Here is a 20,428-nt window from a genome sequence, read left to right as displayed (position 1 = left end):
GCATGGTTGAAAAAGATGGTATGGTTTTTGGACAATATTGAAATCAGAAAAACTACAACAAAAAATAACTTTTTCCCTTCAGCAGCACTTCTCTTCAGTTTGGACATTTCTGCATGGGAGTTGGTCAGACATTTTTCACAGACAGGTAGACGTAGAGATAGAGAGACAGTTTTCAAGGCAAGTTTGTTGTGTTTTTGAAACGCGGGAGGGGAAATATCCAACCCACCATCTTTATCACTTCAACTAATGATTCAGGCGTTCAAGTTTGTTGTGTTACTTGTGTACAATTGTGTGAAATAAGAGTGAGGGTTATAATTTATACTGGATTATGTAATAAATCTATAATTTTGTAACTATGTTTTTTAGGATGCAATTTATGGGCTAGCCAATATTTTGATATATATACATTGTAAATCAGTTTCCCATGTATATAAATATGCATTAGAAACCTAAGTACCCTCTATTTGAAAATTAATTTTGTAAACCCGTGATAATTTAACAAAAACAAAACATAATGGTGAGTAAATGATCATATTATTTTAGCATTAAATTTGGTTTATCAAATGCCAAGTTGTGTTTGAAGTGGCAATAATTTCAATTTCAAGTAAAATATATTATACGTGCGGGTTATATACATCCCTATTAAATAAGAAAATATATGTTAAATATGACTTTATTTAAAATTAATAATTGTACTGGTATTATTGTTATTGGACCATTAGAATTATGGGAAAGTGTGTTTTAGTGACATGACATAGAAAGGGATATGAAGACCACAAAATGGTGTATTTTATACTTAGTATGATTATATACATATAACACTATAAATCATATTAATTGAATCCCACCATTAACACTGTAATGTCGTATTTTTGTACTATTAACATATTAAAACATATTAGTTACATTATAAATCGTACTAGATTTTGAGTGAAGAAAACCTGAATCAAAACCTTATTCGACACAAAAATAAAGATATATATTATAGTAGATCTAGCACTACTGGGGAGAAGGAAGAAAGGTGAGAGAGACGATTAGGGTTTCTTTTTGGAGAGAGGAAAGATTTGAACGTTGTCGGGATTTGAATCCTACTAATACTACTACTAATATTATATTATACTAATATTAAAGCATACTAATAGCAACATAATCAAATAAAGTTCACACTAAATAAAAATATTATGTTACTAATAAATTTATAAATCATACTAACTCATTAAGTTATTAACTAGTAATTGCCCAAATTTTAAAATCATAAAATCAATTCCGATTTACGAGTTTAAACACGGTTATTTGATTATTTATGAAAAAAGTTATTTTTGAAAATAAAGTTTTTAAGGGTTTTCGTTTGATATATGATATTTAAATGAAAACGATTTTGGTATTTCTTAATTAGGACCAAACAGTATAGCAAAATCCCTAAAACCCCAAATCACAGCAACTAGAGCTTCAACTGAGCATGCCGACCATCAAGATTCCGGCAAAGTTTATCAAGAGGTTCATCGGGATGAAGTCTGGAGGCGTCTACAATTGCGTAATCCCGAAAACCCCAAATCGCATCAACTTTCAACAAAGCATGCCGACGATCAAGGTTCCGGCACAGTTTATCAAGAGGTTCATCGGGATGAAGTCTGGAGGCGTCTACAATTGCCTAATCCCTAAAACCACAAATCGCATCAACTTTCAACAAAGCATGCCGACGATCAAGGTTCCGGCACAGTTTATCAAGAGGTTCATCAGGATGCAGTGTGGAGGCGTCTACGATTGCCACGGCGCTCTAAACAGCGCAGAGATCGAAAGCCTCGCTCGTTTCGCTGTTCAGGAATTCAACAAGAAAGAGGTATTTGCTCTTCGTTTCTTCTCTCGAATATCCTCTCGTTTTGTTATCTTCTTGACAAATTGTGTTAGGTTATACATAGATTTTTGGGTTTACTACTTAAATAGTATTTCTATCTTATTTATGCATTGATTTCCTTCTTCGTGATCGCTGGCTCTATTTATTTATATAGCAATTAAAAATTTGAACATTCGATTGTTTGGTATGATTTAATCCAATCTGGATATTGTATAACTAATAGTCTATGTTTTACAGAATTTATAGTATGTTATTTTTCTGATATTATATATTGACGTCTCTGTCTTCGATGCTTACAGAATGCACTGCTCGAGTTTGCAAGGGTCTTAAAGGTCAGAGAGCAGGTGGTTGCTGGTATGATGTACTATCTTACTCTGGAAGCAATGGATGCGGGAAAGAAGAAGATATATGAAGCCGAAGTCTGGGTGATGCCATGGATGAACTTTCAGGAGTTGCAGAAATTCAAGCATGCTGGGGATGGCCCTTCCTTTGCCTCTTCAGACCTTGGTGCTAAACAAGGTAATTTCTTAATTTGACTACATTTACATTACACTGAGGCTGGGTAATTTCGCATACATTACATGATTTTCGCGGAGAAAGAGTTTTTCTTATCAGTGAGGTTGAATTGGATTTCTTTGATAACATTAACGAAGGTTCTACTTTGTGGGGTGTGCCAATTGGGTTTCTGCAGGGAGAACACGTTAAGAAGGATGATGAGGAAGGCGTCCGCGATTGCCTAAAGCCTTGCTCTTTTCGCTGTTCAGGAATTTAACAAGTATTCTCTCAAATACCCTCTCATTTTGTTCTTTGTCGCGTACATTCTGCCTGGAAATGGAACATGGTGCTTTTTTTTTAATAACAAGGAACTTATCCATCTGAGACACAGTCACATTGGACCCCGTTTTACATGGTAAACTCCAGTTACGTGAATTCTCCGGTTCCACATTCACCATGCATTCATTACAAATCCCAATTGAACATTACAGAGGCCTTCCTGTACAGTCGTTGCCACCATCATAATTCATAAAACAGCGTGTGATATTTTATTGCTTAGTTTTTCTTAGTCCCAACAAGCTCACTTTGACATTCTCAGTTGAAGTCCAGAAAACCTTGTCTGTAAGACTGTAACCAAAGAATCAAACCACAACAGAGTAGCAACAAAATTACATATCAGCAGGCACACGTTTGTACAAATGTGAAGGCAACCTAGGAGTGGCCACGGCCTGCACCGGCGTCCGCATGTAAGTCACCAAACCTGGATTCTCAGACATATCAATCTCCTCCGGCTTGACCCCCTCAGGTGGCGCCCAACAAAAATGGTGCAACAAGTGACCCAACATAGATGTCACCAAATTGATGCCAAGTTGTGCACCTGGGCACACCCGCCGCCCAGCCCCAAATGGGAGCAGCCGGAAATCGTGCCCCTTCATGTCCACGTCCTCTTCCAGGAACCTCTCTGGCCGGAACTCCTCTGGGTTCTTCCATACAGCCGGGTCACGAGCAACAGCCCAGACATTGACGTGAACATTTGATCCCTTGGGAATGTCATAGCCCCCAACTTTGACATTGGAATTGGCTCTGTGAGGGAGCATTAGAGGGGTTGGTGGATGCAATCTAAGTGCTTCTTTGGCTACACATTGAAGGTAAGGCAGGCTTGCAAAGTCTGGCTCTGTCATGACCCGATCAAATCCAATGACTCTGTCAATCTCCTCTTGAGCTTTCTGTTGAACTCTTGGGTTCTTGATTAGTTCCGCCATTGCCCACTCTACAGATATCGCTGTTGTGTCCATCCCTGCAGTGATCATGTCCTGCATCATCCATTGAAAAACAGAGTTTCATTAACATTAAGCCTTCTTTACACAGACCTCATAAATGATTGACATCAAAAATGTGAAAATGCTAAGGATTCTAGTGTTTTTGTCCCATTTATCCCAAATATTGAGATGGACGCATATGATCTATGTGAAATTGGGTGCGTCTATCTCAGCATTAGGGATGGTTGGAACAAAAAACATTGGGATATGTAAAATTATTGTGAAAATGCTATCAAATACATACCCAAAGAAGTCCAATAATGGTGTCCTCGCTAAGATCATACTTTTCCTGCAATGTGAGGAGCGCATCGACAAAATGTTGCTTGGCACCGCCGAGCTTGCGAGCTTGGGTGTGCTCGTCCATGATGGCTCGAGTGAGCCTGTCTCTGCGTTCTCCATGCTTGGCGAATGCCTCTTCTTCTAGGGGGAACATCCAGCGTAACCATGGAATGTGCTCTGCCATTGCAAGTGATGCACCAAGCTTAAGTCCATTCGATACAATTGCCTTGAATTCATGTCCTTGTTCGTCCACTACACCCTCAGCATTCACAAATCGCTTTCCAAATGCTAGTCTTGTAATGTTGTTGAATGCCACTGCACCTAAGTACTTCTTCACCAGCAGACTCTTCCCATTGTTTTCTGGACATTCGATTCAAGTTCAGTAATTAATTAAATCATTCGAATTACATAAATTAATATGATTGCATTGTTTGTGATCATCAAGGACAATTTGTTAATATTTTTATGAAACACAAGCAATCAAGTAGGTTCTTTGGTTGACAATCGACTCGATTAGGCATATGTGTATTTAATTACTGAACCTAATAATTATTCCAAATTATTTAGATTTGTTAACAAACAACAATCAATGGAAAATATTTTTAAAAAAAGTTAATTATGTAATAATTTGTAATTATTTCAAATATATACTATAATTATAAAACATGGTGCTATACACAAATGAAAAAAAGGTGTACTTGACTTTTCTCTATTGAAGAAAAGTAAGGGATATGAAGTAGTCATAGCTAATTGGAAACTTTCCAATTCAATTGGTTCCCACCCACCCACCAACCAACCACATATAAGTCCTCTAATAGAAGATAGGCATTCAGCACTACCATAGACGTGTAAACAATGTCTAAATTAAGTTCCTTATATATATATATATATATATATATATATATATATATATATATATATATATAATTCCTCATTAGACTTGGTATACTTTTTTGGATTTCAGTAACAATCGCAATCAAATGCCTTTTGATCCTTTTGCAATACACACACACACAATTCAAGCGTGACAGGAACATGGGATTGGAGCCTAGCTCGTTGATCTACTTAGTCTTAAGAATACCTAAAGTATCACCCCAAACCATACCTATTTTACAACAAAATAATACTGGACACAATATATATATATATATATATATATATATATATATATATTATTATATATATATATATTATTAATCTACATTTTTTTTGAAATGGAAAAAAGAGAGGTTTGACCGCCTATAGTTTTAGCATGCCACATATGGACCTTGTAAAGATGACCCAAGTCATTATTAATTTCATATATAATAAAGAAAAATCAAAGCAAATAATGATAATAATAAAACTTCTATGTTGTTCACCAATATAAAGCAACGACACTCATAAATATATATGAATTTAAAATACGGGCCTAAAATATGAACTTATATTTTCACCATTGATTTGAAACATTTGGGACCCAAAATAATGGACTCCACTTATCATTTCACTCATCCACATTTTCAAAAAATGGTTCACATTTTATTCTCAACATATATAGGAGAATTCTCATGTATATATATACACACATATTGAACTGCAAATTTTATGTCAACCCTAATATTTGATATGCAGAGAAAACAGAATCAAGTTCATTTAATAGAAGGAAATGATCAAGAGAGACGCACCAGGATTGGAGCAGTCCTTGAAAATAGACTCAACCATAGCAGTAACCTCGTCTTCCCTAATAGGCCGCAAACCCTCAAGCCTCTTAGGAGTAAAGAGCTCAAGAGTACAAACCTTCCTAACCTTAACATAGTGAGGTCCATAATCTGCCCAAATCAAGTCCTGACCATCTCTACTAAACTTGGCTGCAGACCTACTCCTATGTCTATCAGCCAACTGTTGATCCTTCTCTTTCAGCACTTCTTTAGCCAAATCCGAATTAGAAACGATGACGTTTAACGTCGAACCAAACCAAACCGAAATCGCAGGGCCGTAGGATTGAGCCCATTCGGCGAAGCAACGGAACCGGACAGGCTTAATGTCGTAAAGGTTTCCGACCACCGGCTTGGGCGTTGGGCCTGGCGGGAGCCTGTAACGTAGACGTTGATAGAGGCTGTATGCTATGATCGGGAGGAGAATTGAGAGAAGGATTAGACCGATGGCCATTGAAGACGTGTAATGAGAGGGAGGAGAATAATAAATTGGTGGTGAGGATTGTGGAAGTTGATATATACCAAGGACAGGGAGGGAGTTGGTGAAAAGAGGATTGCGTCTATGATGGTTAGAGTGGGCGGTGGTGATGGAGTTTAAATGAATGACTAATGGGAGTTGGACACGTAATGAGTGTTGGTGGAGCGTGAAAGGGACGGGTAGGGTGAGAGTGGGGGAGGAATTGGAGTGGGTATTGTGGGGTTGGTGAGGGGAGGTTTGAACTTTGAACACAAAAGAGATGGAGGAATATGAACATCAAAGGTTGGTGAGACTTGAGAGGCTGGCTTCTATGATTCCAAGTGCAACAGATTAATGGATATTCTTTTTAATTTTATTTTAATTATTATTCTATCTGATATATTATTATTTTCTTTTAAAGACGGCATTAAATTTATTTATGTGAATATACAGCTGATATATATGTCTTTTATGGTAGGTTTAACAGTAATCTGGAATAGAAGGAAACTAATTTAATAATTAAATGTAGAAAATAAAAAAAAATGTTGATATGGTAAATTCAAATTTTAGTTCAACATAACTTCTTTTTTTTTTTAACTTCTAATTGGTGGATTTAGTTTAACTATCATTTTTCTCTCATAGCATCGTTGTAGTTTAAGGAAATTAATAAAGTTGTTTTAATATCTTTGTGACCAAGTTTTGACTCAATTTACTATGTTGTCAGGTGGAAAATTTCTATATATACTAGTTTGACGGTCCGACTTTAAACTCATATCAAACGTACAAAGGATAAATTTATATGGTAATCTTATGAGTAAAAGAAAATGTCTTCATATATATATATATATAATGTATGTTCTTGTTGTGAAGTTGGTGGTGGTGGAGAGTCAAAGCTTAGAGAAAATGGTAGGACCCATATTTGGTTCGGTAAGGGGTTGGTGAGAGATGGTGATATTTATTATCTTTTTATTCCTAAAGATGTTGGCAACCGTCTTCATTGATCAACTGTATCTTGAGTGACAAACAAGGTAAAACTACTCTCAAGTGGGCATATTATAAAATGATGACAGCATGACCAAATCAAACACACTACCACCAAACACTTATCTAGTTATCTGGGCTTCATATATTATTGGGTTTGACAGAGCAACTCCTAGTGGGCTTTGACCGGTTTCTACATGGGCCTGAGACCAGTAGATACATAAATAATAGCATTGTTTTACAGCATATTTGTATATGAACTTGAGCAACAGTAGCATACATCTGCATATGATCAATTTGTATCAGCATATCAAATGCGGCAACAGCATCCAAACCTGGCACTAATTTTACAAAACAATTGTTTACAACTTTGTGAATCTAAGCCAACCTTGATAACATGGTGGTGAAGAACTCAGCCTCATGTTTCTCAGATTCTCTTTGCTTTTGTTTTAACTGTTTGTACTCAAGTTTCACATCTCTGCAAGTCCAGAACAAACAAAACCATGTTTTATCAGAGAAAGAAGCGAAAAGGGCTAGCGGAGTGTAAATATATATATATAAAACACATTACCTGTTATTTGGATCAATGTTTAGTGCTCTCCGAATGTCAGCCTCGCCCTTTTCATATTCATTTATTCTTAGATATGCCTGACATCGTCTGAATAGAGCTTTGACATTTGATGGATCCGATTGTAAAACCTGCCATATAAGTACTCTTGCATCATGAACATTTAAGTATATTCATTTGAATCTGCGCTTAATTAAGAGCACGAGAGGGACACAGATTGGGAACCTTTGAACATAGTCTTAATGCTTCAATGTAGTCCCCCATTTTAAGTTTGCAAGCTGCATTGTTCAAATGACATGATAAACGTAAACCATTTGCTCTGTGCTTCTCATCCTCAGTGAAAGAGTGATCAAACTCAATGTATTTTGCTGCCTGAAATTGGTATTCGATCGAATATGCATTAGTTCAATCTGGAAAAATAAAATTATCTTAGCTCTACTGCATTAGTTCAATAAAGGTAATTTACCTTTTCATATTTCTTGGAAGCACGCGGAAATTTTCCTGATTTGAAAAGCAAGTTCCCATCATTTTTCTTCCTCTCACAAGCTTCAATTTTCTCCTCCGAATCCATCTTCCAGAACGGTTTTTCCTGTATACAGGAGGGGAAATTCCAGAACTAATGCAATAGAGTATAATTGAGCTTATCAAGAGCTATGAGAAGAAAACCTTTGTGAAGTCAATCAACTCGACTTCGTAATGGACCATTGAATTGAAAGAGACCATACTTGACTCATATTGACCACTCAAATATCCTGCACATAAGGTTACCAGAGCTTGTTCTCCTTTCTTCATAGTTGTGATAGCTCTTTCCAAACCCTCATTTATTTGTTCTGCTAAGATAATTAACCATGGTTGTTAGTATTAGAAAATTTTGCAGTATGTACAAGGAAGAGAAAAGCACCTTCCAGAGTTATGAACTCAAAAGCTTCCTCCACTGATCCCTTCCTCTCAACGATGGTTCCATCTTCAAGTTTTCCAATGTAGATGACTGAAAAAAACATTCCAAAAAACTGAACTATTCTAGAACAATACTATGAATAAAACCCATATGCTAAAATTTCAAGAAAAATTTACCTTTCACTAGTGATCCTTCATTAGGGCGGTCAAACCCTTCACCGGGTTTTATGATCTTCTTAAGGACCTTCTTGTCTCCTGTAATATCAATGACACTTCTCCATGATACCAACTCGAGTTGGACGATCAAATTTGATGCAGGAGGAACACTGCCATTGCCATATTGATGAAAGCCATCTGAGAAGGCATGATTCTAAATTGCTTAATGATCGGACCGAAGGGGGGAAAAAAACATGTAAGCAAAACTTCTTTATAAGAGGAGACTTAGCACTTGCTTTCAGGATGACAACTTACAAGAGGACTTCACTGCTAGCTCTGCTCTTTCACCCTTTCTCATAGTCTTCACTGCTTTACTTATTGCAGGACATACGTGATCCGCTCCCAGAAAAAAGTCTATGTAGATCAGATTTAACCAGACATTAATAATGTGAAACAATTTTATATTACAATTTGAGATATTTGTGTCATAATACTATGATAACCAACCAAGCACATTTCTACTCACCATCACCTATTTGAAACTCCAAACTATCAGATTTATATGCAATCTTTCCATCCTCAAGCCGTGCCTCGCACTTAACTAGAAAGATCCGTAGCAATAAAAGGGTTAGGAAAAGAAAGAAGAAAATTTGTGGTATGTTGTATGAAGATTATACTTTATTTCATTGAAGAAAATTATCAAACAGCTCAAGTGCAGGTTTTCTAGTTATACCACTTCAAAGAGTAAATGATAGAAAAGTAAACCGTCATGTCACCTAAAACTTCATCAGCATCTCTAGGAGTAGCCCATCCTTCACCCTCCATTGTTATCTTCTTCAATACTCCTCCATCGCCAGTTATATCCTTGACAGTGCTCCATGAAAGCATTTCAATGTCATAAATAAGAGTTGAATTTGGTGGAACCAGTGGTGGAGAACCAGCCTCTCCATAAGCCAAGTTTGGTGGTATTGTGAAAATTGCTCTCTCTCCTTGTCTCATTGTGACAATCCCTTCATCCCACCCTTTAATAACTTCACCTGAAAACCCAAATGCCAAACACAGTTTTAGCCCTCTATTATCTACCATTCTGTCTTAGTAGTTAGTACTAATGCTACTGACATCTCAGAAATCTAGAGTTCCCCTGATTACTCTCTGTACTATTTATAGGACCAAACCGAAATTGGTTATTCGACTTGGCAAATGCAAACCTCAAAGATAGGAAGGAAAAAAAAAATTACTGATTATCAGCAGAAGAATAGGTAGCACAGGAACTTACATTGGCCTAATTTGAACCTGAACGGACTTCCTTTATCGCGGCTTGAAGCAAGATGTTCCCCGCCATCGATGCAACCACTGAAATGAACTGAAAATGTGGAATTCTCATCATTCAAATAACACTTATTAAACAAGTTTTTGCTCAATTCCTGTTTGTCAAGCAGTTGGTTCAGTGATTTTCCTTTAATTTGGTTAGCTTAAAGAGATCAACTACCACAAAGAAGATGCGAACAGAATGAATGGGTTCGTTTTGTTGGTACCTTCTACTTCGTCGCCTGGAAATGGAGTTTTCCATGAAATTCCTTTCCTTAGAATCTGTTTTCTCAGGCCTTGGGATCCGATTTCCTTCTCAGAGAATCCGAAATTCTCAATTTCAGTTTCCAAACAGGATTTGGGGTTACGGACTTGTTCCATTTAGAGAGATGAGAGAAAAGAGAGGATGAGTGAGTGCGGTTGTGTTTGGCAGTTGAGGATAAGCTGCTGTTGGTTTCCCTCCTTAGACTTGTTTCGGTTAAGATTCTTCTGTTAGGAGACTCGTGCTGCTGACTCAGAGAGTTTGATTCACGGGTCAACTCGGAAAGTTACTATGAAATCAAATCCATTCCTTTTGGGACTTGGGCTTATATCTTGACTCACAGTCACAGTTCTTACTTCTTGAGGCTGTTTGGGCAGCCCATAATGAGCCGTAAAGGGCCTAAACTTCAAGGACCTAGTTAGAGCCCAATAATGTGACCCTGGGCATACCCTGACTATTTAGGCCCACATTTTCCAAGATCAAATGATTCGATTCTACCTTTTTGGGCTCAAAACTAGCCAGCTGGCCCACAGACAAGAAAAAGGACATTGAAACCCATCAGTCCTCTATAAGGCCCATCATGACCCGCGCAATCGCAGCCGTCTTTCGTAGTTAAGTGTGCTTTTGAGAGAGCACTATTGGGATGAGTGACCCTCATGAGAAGGCAAAGCCATACGAATCCGATGTATCATCGGGAGAGACTGATGCAGGCTAAACCCACTGGTATGATATTGTTCGCTTTGGATCTCTCACCCACACGACTTAAAAATAATTCATGCTAGTTTAGAGTGGACTGACCCATATAAAGCATGTCATGACTTCATACCCAAGGGATGATTGATCCTGTCACCTTCCACTAGAAGATCTTCTGCATAAGAGACTTACCGTACATTCGCCCTCTGCAATGCAATGCAATGCACTACACTGAAATGTCTTCATCAAATAACAAAAGAAATCTTTAAAAAGTATAATGCAAATCCAACACATTATAGCATTCATGTAATAATATCCAGTTCCAACTTAAGAAAGAGTAAATAATAAATACTAATTTAATTCAAGTGCTGTGTCTACTACTCTTCCATGCAAACTCTGTTGCAAAATTCCTGCATCAGTTCATTCGTTCATGCCCCCATTACAGTTAGAAAATAGAGAGAAACGACAAACTGCCCCATGTCATTACAGTGATAATTATTGAAGTGAAGAATAGATTACTAGAGTGGAGGCTGATGCAAGCTCTCTCTCTCTCTCTCTCTATATATATATATATATATATAACATTCATCTTGTTTAAAGCCTTAATTTTAAGTGTCTCCTGGCAATGGAACAAAGGATCTTCAACAGTGGCTTAGTAGGAACGAAAGTCTATATATGGGCGGCTAATAAAAATTATGTGGAGAATCGATATTGTTGTAAATAATATTATTCATTAATTTAATTTAATGTTTAGTGCTTGCAATAGTGATTTCCAATATACATAAACATTTGTCCCAATTATGAAGTGGTATCTAAGCTGTAGTCATTATCCAAATCCTCTTAAGTTTGCTCTTGTTGCCTTTGGATGGGCACATCATTTTGTGAAGCAATGTACAAATTTCATGGATTTTCTGTGCACACATGCATAGGTTTCATTTCCATATTGTATATGTTAGTGAATATATACATACATACATATATATATATAGTCTCAAGTACGGAAGCAGTAATATAACTCGACTCTAACATTTGATTTTGCTATGGGTCCCAAATGGTTTGGGCTCCACCTCAACACATAAAAATTGACGCTTGTAACTTATGTAAGTCATAAGTCTTCGGATAAGAGCATGTTTATATGTGTATGCCTCTACACGTATGCTCGTAACTTATAAAGTTAGTATAAATGCAATGGTTTCTTATTTGTTAGGCCAATAAAAATGTTGGTCCGGTCCCACCTCTATTATAGAAAAAGTCAAAGTCAAACACGTATTCTAATACAGTCACATCAACAAAACACATCTTCAAATACAGCCACATCAACAAAACACAAATTTCTATACAATTTCTCTTCCCACCCAACATAGAGGCCAATAACATTTCATTCCTCCATATTATCCACAACAAAATTACACCAAAACATCAAATATCAATACATCCACATCAGCAAAACACTTATCCCAATACAGCCACATAAGCAAAACACATTTTACAATACAGCCACATCAGCAAAAGACAACATCTTTGTTGGCCCAATAACACTTTACCATTGCATTTGCCCTTACGGATGTGCGTTTTAATTTCACTCTTTGCTGTGGGGCCTAAATCAGTAGCCCCATAGCAAACACTAGGTCAAATTCTTGACTTAGTGAAAAAATGGACACCCGTATTATCAGCTTCCGTAGGTGAGAATATGTATATATAGACACACACCCCCTGTGACTTCATTGATATTTTACAGCAGCCTGCATATAGAATGTGATGTGGAAACACTTAGGAAACACAAGATATTGCGCCTTCATCTTGGGAAATTAGCAATCATCTTGTTGTCAAATTGAATGGGAATTATATACAGGAGGAAAGTGACAACACAATCATATATATATATATAGACACACACATACATCCTACCTTCACAATGAGTAGCGGATGGATGTTTTGGCAGGTGTTGAATCAGAATTGGATAACATTTTGGAAGTGATGAAGTTTTATTTGAACCACTCAATTAATTTGCCTCCAAAAACTGTGGCAGTGACTAATTTTGATTCTACTTAAATTTAAGCTACAATTAATGATCATCATAACTATATGACGTTACAATAGCCCAATTATTTTTTTCCTCTGTTTTTTCTTAATATTCCAACTCATATATAGCTAGGTTCCGTAACATTTGAAGTAGCATAAATATATGCTATTTTGTAACCAAATGTTTAACTTGAAGTAACATAAAATGTAACATTTTTTTTGGAACTTTCCGAAATGCTACATGAAGTTGGCTTTTCGTTTGTATTTCATCAAATATTAGTACCCTAAGTCATATTCACTTTTCACAAAAACGCTATTTCACTTTTGGTATTGAATATGTTTCTTGATTGAACATAACCGTAAATCCCCTGAATTGTGGAACAATTTGATAATTGATTGTTTACGTTTTATGATTAATTGTATAATACTCATGTATGTAGTTTGCCACAACAGTTTGAACAACATAAATGTTATCAGCAATAATTGAATCAAACAGTAGTTTTTGTGATTCAGTCGGTAATATATATCAATGCTGTTTCAATCCACGAAGTAATAGGAACCTAGAATAGGGGAATCAAACCTTCGATCGAGTCCTTGTGGATCATAGTATCAATATCATGATCAAGAATGTAAGAAGTAAAGAAGAATCTAATTATAACAACAATAAGGACATTTTATTGTTTGTGTTGTATGAATGTCGGCTCCTCAACATTTGTTTATTCCATCCTATGTATCACTGTTGCGTCACAAATTGGAAATTGGAATCTGTTCGATCCATATTAAATCAAATTATATGATAGAATAATAATAATAATAATAATATATGATAAGAGGGATGGGAAGGGGCAGGACTTCTCAAACCCAATCCACATCTTAGTGGATGAGCTGTCTTTTACATGCAAAATCCTTGCCGTTAAACCAACGTCTAGTTTGCGAATAATAATATATAATCCTTGACAAAAATTTAATCTTTAGAATTGTGTGATTAGATTCATAATCTTCAACTAAATTAGTCATATTAGAAGAATTTTTTGAGGTTTAAAACTAGTGGAATTTGTGTCAGACGTCAGCAATATACCGCCACGTGTGCCAAAATTCATCAAATCATCAAAATTAACACACATGATGTCGGAAACCCAGAAAAGAGAAGGAGAAGGGGAAAAAAAAGGTTCTGCAATTCTCTCATTTCCTTTTAATCAAATTACATGAAGCACATTACAAAAAAGCCCCTATTTCCACTCATTTCACACTTCAAATTACCACATACATTTATGTATATATATATATGAATTAAACTTTGTTTTCCTAGGGTTTTGGTGTTTCCCTAGCAGTCATGGGTGGCTGTGGCATTGGAACACTAACAGCAACCACACTAGTTTCTTTCCTTCTTTGCATCTCAATATCATCTGTTTCCATGATGGTAGCCATTCTGATTGCTTCTGGGATTGTCTCTTCTTCTTTTTCTTGGTATTCTTTGTACTTTCCCCACAAAACAGAGTATAGCCCTACCACAATCAGCGCAGCCCCAAGAATCCTGTAATCCACATAACCAAACAAAACCCATTTAGCTATGAATTCTAATTAACGAAAAGATGATTAAAATTTTCTTTTTTTTAAAAAAAATGAAGGCCCAATTGGTCTCAAAAGTTTGAACAAAGAAAAAGGAGAAATATTATTATTACCCTCCAACATAGATCTTTTCAGCCAAAATAAAGGAACCCATGATTGCCACAATGATCATCATTAGAGGACTAAAAGCTGTGGCAAAAACAGGCCCTCTTTTCTGCATCACCAGCCCTTGTACATAGTAAGCAATGCCTGATGACACTATACCCTGTAAAATCATTTTCATATATATAAGCAATCTCATCAAATTCACGTCAACAAAACAGAGAGAGAGAGAGAGAGAGAGAGAGAGAGGGAGACTCACAGCATATGCAGCAGCAAGAAGGTTCATGTCCCATCCAATAGTCCAAGCATTAGGCTCGTGTTCCATGACAAATGTGACAGCAATAGATTGCAGAGTCCCCAGGAAACACACAAGTGATGTGAGTGAAAGATGAGCTGAGTATCTCTTCATAGTCACTGCCTGAAGAACGAAGAAGGAAGCCCAGGCAAAAGTAGCAATTATGAGCAGAATTGAGCCCTTAAGCCAGTCTTTATCAGTAGAACCAGTAGTGTTAGGAGCAGAGGAACTGTGAACATGGATGTGCTCGGTCCAAAAGAAGTTGATCACTTGACCCTTGTACAATGTCATCAACATAGCCCCCGCCACCGTCACCACCGTTCCCACTACCTTCGCTTGGCATCTCAATTTCTTCATGTCCAAAATCTCCATCCTTCACAATCACATGATGATTAGCTCGTCAGTCACTCAGTCCAAAAAACCTTAAAATAATCTTTTTTAATGCAGACAGAGAGAGATTGTCGGGAAGAAGTTGATACCTGCAGAGAACTGCCATGACAAACGTCATTGCAGGCAGCATGTTACTCATGGCGCAAGAAAAAGTGGGCGATGTGAATTTGAGTCCGGCGTAGTAGAAGTTTTGATCAATCACAGGACCAAGAAGACCCAGAACAAACATTTGCATGAAAATTGGGAATGTAATCTTAGGCCTCACTTTCCTGCAAACCAAACAGAGTCTCAATAAGCATAAATATTTCATATTTCATGTGCTTATTATATATCTATTTGATTTTGTTGTTGTATAAACTATATATATATATATACCTCTCCAGGACAAGTGCAAAGGGAGCAATAGCGGCAGTGGCAAAGGCATGCCTGTAAACAACAAGCACATAGTGACTCATGCCTCTGTTTAGGGACACTTTGGTGATGATATTCATTCCAGCATAACCAAACTGGAGAGAAATCATAGCTATGTATGGCTTACATCTCTGAATAAAGCTCCCAAAGCTTCCTAATTTTCCCTCCATTGTTGTTTTTTTTGGTTCTAATTTATGGAGAAGAAGATGAGAGAGAGAGAGAGTTACAAGAGGAGAGAAGTCGAGGAAGAACGCTTGAAGTTTCTTGTGTGTCTCCTAAGTTGGAAATGCTAACAATGGTGTTATTTATAGGCACTGAAGGTGAGGGTGGTACATCTGATCCAAAATAGTGACCAAAACAGAGTTTCAAGCGTGAGGATCTCTCACACGTGAGAGTTGCACTAAACCACCTGGATCTAACTAATTGAAGAGTGAATATTCTGATTAGCCAAGCATCTGTAGACTATAGTTATATATCTGGGGTTGGGTGATGTGGGTTCCACGTGGGATCAAATAGGTGTGGTGTGGGTCCACTCGTAATTTTACGAGCATCCAAATAAAGATTTGGAGACTCCGCAATTCTTTAGAGTCTACAATTTCAATATAATGATGGAGAAAAAATCGGACATGTTTTCAAAATGAAAAAAAAAATGTGTTGTCATGTGACGTACATCTAAAACGATTAGATTCGAATTGTAAACTCTACAATCAATCAATCAATTTATATATATAAAATGGAGGCCTTAAGGATGTTTCCCCTTGAATTGTGGAGAATAACAAAGAGAGGGGTAAAAAACTTCCCCTTAATTATGAGAAAATCATCAATGCTAATAATAAAGATCCACAAAAAATTAAATAAACATAATATTAAAGATGTTAATTATGGGAAAATCAATGCTAATAATTGTGGAAAAGTATTACAAAATACTGAAGTGCTTTAGAAGCTGTCATATCTGCTTCTGTATGGCTCAAACTTTTGCCACATGTAATAAAATAAAATTAAAGTTGTGTTAAGAAACGTTTTCAATCATCACGCATTTTCCGCCTCATGTGATCAATCATATGTTACAATTCAATAATGTCATATTATATATAGCAGTGTTATTATCTTGCTACTGAAAGTACTCACATTATGATTAAAATCTTTGTGAAGTGTATTGCACTTCAAACTTGACCACTTTTAAAAACCTTTTAGTTTTACCTTTTAGTCGAGTGAATAAATGGGGACAAATATTTTCACTCTATTGACGTTACTGAGTACTCAGGTTTAGAATGGAATTGATGATTTGTCTATTTACTACTATGCGTAGAATATTGTCTACACACATGTTCTTGATGACATTTGCCACTTCGGAGAAAAAAACAATGCCAACAAGAATTGCTAAACTCTGAACATATTTTTTCCTTATTCATCAAATTTCTTGCTTCCTATTAGAAAATTATTTCTTAGTATATTAAGAAAAATGTATTGTAGTTATTTGTTCATCTCACAATTATCTTTATTTTCCAAACTAATTATGTGTCGCGCGATGCGCGGACATACAACTAGTTCTAAATAAATTACGGAGTCTCCAAATCCTCGTAAGACGATTTATTTTTGTGGCATGACTTATAAGTGGGGCGGCCTAATTAATTACATGGTGATTGGTTGTTCTGTTGGTGGTGGTAGTGACGCCTGACGAGTCCTCCTCCTCCAACTTTTTCCGTGCCGCGTCTCGACGCTGTGCTATGACGCCAGCTTCATCCATCGGAACAATAACGCCGACTGAATTTAACTCCGCATATATATTCCTTCACCAAACATTCATTATTTCATATAATGAAAATACAAAATTATTGATAGACATGTATTTATTCGTAAATTAAATATTACCATTAAGATGTTGGGAAGAGTATTTAATAGTTAATCCAATGTTCGTACGTAGTTGAATAATTAACGAAAATATAACCATTAACAAGTTGAGAAGAATATTCAATAGTTAATCCAATGTGTTAACATGTTTTCTAATCATTTAGGTGATAGCTTAGTTGTTGAATCTCTTTAATAGTATGGATTCGAAAGGTCCTGTGTTCAATTCTCACTAACATCAATACTCTTGTGACCATGTGTTTGGCTTTGGCATTGGCTCTGACTCAACTTATCCTATCATGAGGTGGGAAACTTCTGTGTTCACAGACTAAAAAATCTGAGTTTGGACCCATATCGAATGGACAATGGTAAATTTGTATAGTTTCATTTTCAAGAAAAAAAGAAAAGAAAAAGAAGTTAACTTTTTTTTTTTGAAAGACCCATAAACACACACACGTTAAGTCATGCCCGAGAGGCATGAAGGCCACCACAGCGGATGGAAAACTATCCAAATCCCAAACCCCCCGGTGAGAATAGAACCCTGGACCTCAAGGTCATGGAAAAATAACTTGAACTCAAGAAATTAACTGTTAACATGTGTTTCCACATTAAAATGCACTGGAATTTCTGTTAAGTATCCACTACAAGGTGCATTACATGTAAAAGATAGTTGTTTATGAAGTTAGTGGGACATTGTAGATTAGCTTTATATATAAAAGTGAACAAAGTAAATACCCCTTCTCTTTTTCTTTGATGAGTTTCTCTCTGGCGTCATTCCTTGAATGAAACCAATAAAGGTAAACCATGCACCAGTATCTCTTGATTTATTTATTTGTTTCATTATTCGAAACCACCAAATTTCCTAGCTTACATTTAATCATTTATATATATATTTTTTTTTAAAAAAAACAAGCTTTATTGCATATTTTACACCTTGTTTTATCGAAATTAATTCCTTAATTATTTTTTAGATGATAATATATCACAATCGAATCGTATGGATACGTTTGATCAGAACAAATTCCTTATTAAAAGTTAATATGTTTAGCATTTTATGTTGAATCTGCCCAATCAATTGATCGAATAATGCCTGAGAATATTGGGAGAAGAATCTCAACATTCATGATGAAATACATACATACATGTGTGTGTGTGTATATATTCCCTGCATGCGTAATCAATCGGTTTCAGGATGTTTGTCACTAAATACTGGCACATCAATCCAGCATAAATTCTCCAAATCCGTATAATTTTTGCATGCATCCATATAACTTTTCAATATTACTTTGTCTTTTCTGCTCTTAATATTCCGAACCCTTATCTATTAAAATGTCAAAAGGTGACGCAGTTAATCCATATAACGTGCACATATATCCAAATTGCTAGAAGGGAATAATATGCCTAATTAGATCGTTAAAGTAACACCTATAAAAGCTAATATTAATTAGGTATACAAATTGAGGGCATCTTATAGAATATAGAGTGACGTCAAATAAATGAAATCCTTTCACGGTTCCACCACATTTTTGTCTCCTAAAAAATTTAAGATAATTTCACCCAATAAAACAAATATAGATAATTATACATGAGCACTGTAGAAAATCACATCAGGGCACAAACCCAAGTCAAGCCTCCCCACCATCTCGGCCCATTGGGCCGTGGCAGTTCCAAGCCCCTTCCATTTGGAAAAGGCTTGACAAGTGTTTGAAGGCCTGCACCAGCTTATATGCTGGATACAAGACCCCTCAACAACCGATGTGGGACTTTTCGTCCTAACACTCCCCCGCACTCGTGGACTGGGTATCTATGCCCAAGGCCCAACGAGTGGACTTCTTATCGGGGACGAGCGCACACCTGGCTTCGATACCATGTAGAAAATCCCATCAGGGCACAAACCCAAGTCAAGCCTCCCCACCATCTCGGCCCATTGGGCCGTGGCAGTTCCAAGCCCCTTCCATTTGGAAAAGGCTTGACAAGTGTTTGAAGGCCTGCACCAGCTTATATGCTGGATACAAGACCCCTCAACAACCGATGTGGGACTTTTCGTCCTAACAAGCACTACAACTACCAAATTAATTTAATTCCTCTAATTAATTATAAGAAAGTGAAGTTTTTGTTGACATTTTGGACCGGGGTACTAAGCCCACATTATATGCCTATATGGATTAAAATTGGGCTAGCCATTGGATGGAAGTCTACTTACTCAAAACCCGTGTCAAGAGTTTACTTGGGTGAGCTCCTCCAACGCTCCCCCTCACACACAAGTATCTTAAATCTCATCTCACTTCTCACATCGAACCCACGTTCAGAGGTGTTCATCCACTTGTCACACCCCTTTGTGTACTCAAAGATGGTGATATACTTATCATGGTTATGTTTGGATACTGATTAGAGGTAGGAGGCTTTAACATTTTTTTTCCTTCAAACACACTCCCGTAACTTTGTTTTGATATCATGTTGACATTTTGGACCGAGCATAAACGCATATTACATGGGTTTATTAAAATTGAGTGATGTGAATTATTCGCAAGCGTACAAATCGCATAAATAACAAAGAGTGAATATAGTATCGTTCCCACGAAGATGTATTGACAATTTCAATTCAATATCAATCCAAATAATTATTACACTAAGATGGAAATGCAAATTGTTGGATATGTTTTATCTAAAGCTAAAACAAGTAATTAAGAAATCACTATTTAAACGACAATTTGATTAAATAACCAAACAACAAACAAGAAAGTGAATTTTCAAGAGAAGTAAACACTAGGGTTCCTAATATCACTACCTCTTATCCGATTGAACTCCATTAATTCATTAATTA

The 20,428-nt window shown here is 36.5% G+C and overlaps 4 protein-coding genes across 4 annotated transcripts; 1 reads left to right on the top strand and 3 right to left on the bottom strand.

Annotated features, from left to right (window-relative positions):
• The first annotated feature begins 1,392 nt into the window (after positions 1-1,392).
• LOC119992809 (cysteine proteinase inhibitor 6-like) lies at positions 1,393-2,737 on the top strand. The gene is made up of 3 exons (XM_038839596.1): positions 1,393-1,840; positions 2,155-2,374; positions 2,547-2,737. The coding sequence occupies exons 1-3, from the start codon at positions 1,460-1,462 to the stop codon at positions 2,558-2,560; spliced, it is 615 nt and encodes a 204-aa protein (XP_038695524.1). The 5' UTR covers positions 1,393-1,459; the 3' UTR covers positions 2,561-2,737.
• Positions 2,738-2,875: 138 nt separating this feature from the next.
• Positions 2,876-6,134, bottom strand: LOC119992803 (cytochrome P450 98A2). Its single transcript, XM_038839591.1, has 3 exons — positions 5,616-6,134; positions 3,914-4,308; positions 2,876-3,663 (listed from the first exon to the last, which is right to left on the bottom strand). Exons 1-3 carry the CDS (start codon positions 6,097-6,099, stop codon positions 3,019-3,021), a joined length of 1,524 nt encoding a protein of 507 aa, XP_038695519.1. The 5' UTR covers positions 6,100-6,134; the 3' UTR covers positions 2,876-3,018.
• Positions 6,135-7,178: 1,044 nt separating this feature from the next.
• Positions 7,179-10,450, bottom strand: LOC119995464 (70 kDa peptidyl-prolyl isomerase-like). Its single transcript, XM_038841975.1, has 12 exons — positions 10,240-10,450; positions 9,981-10,067; positions 9,481-9,741; positions 9,231-9,305; positions 9,020-9,118; positions 8,726-8,902; positions 8,553-8,639; positions 8,318-8,481; positions 8,118-8,240; positions 7,877-8,023; positions 7,655-7,782; positions 7,179-7,561 (listed from the first exon to the last, which is right to left on the bottom strand). The coding sequence occupies exons 1-12, from the start codon at positions 10,391-10,393 to the stop codon at positions 7,462-7,464; spliced, it is 1,602 nt and encodes a 533-aa protein (XP_038697903.1). The 5' UTR covers positions 10,394-10,450; the 3' UTR covers positions 7,179-7,461.
• A 3,699-nt stretch (positions 10,451-14,149) lies between these two features.
• Positions 14,150-16,017, bottom strand: LOC119995276 (WAT1-related protein At5g07050-like). The gene is made up of 5 exons (XM_038841733.1): positions 15,721-16,017; positions 15,435-15,614; positions 14,920-15,328; positions 14,672-14,823; positions 14,150-14,523 (listed from the first exon to the last, which is right to left on the bottom strand). Exons 1-5 carry the CDS (start codon positions 15,924-15,926, stop codon positions 14,295-14,297), a joined length of 1,176 nt encoding a protein of 391 aa, XP_038697661.1. The 5' UTR covers positions 15,927-16,017; the 3' UTR covers positions 14,150-14,294.
• Positions 16,018-20,428: the final 4,411 nt, after the last annotated feature.

Source organism: Tripterygium wilfordii, chromosome 3 (genome assembly GCF_013401445.1).
Source record: "Tripterygium wilfordii isolate XIE 37 chromosome 3, ASM1340144v1, whole genome shotgun sequence".
Taxonomy (NCBI): Eukaryota; Viridiplantae; Streptophyta; class Magnoliopsida; order Celastrales; family Celastraceae; genus Tripterygium; species Tripterygium wilfordii.
The sequence above is the reverse complement of the archived record's forward strand: the minus strand, read 5'-3'. Positions and strand labels throughout refer to the sequence as shown.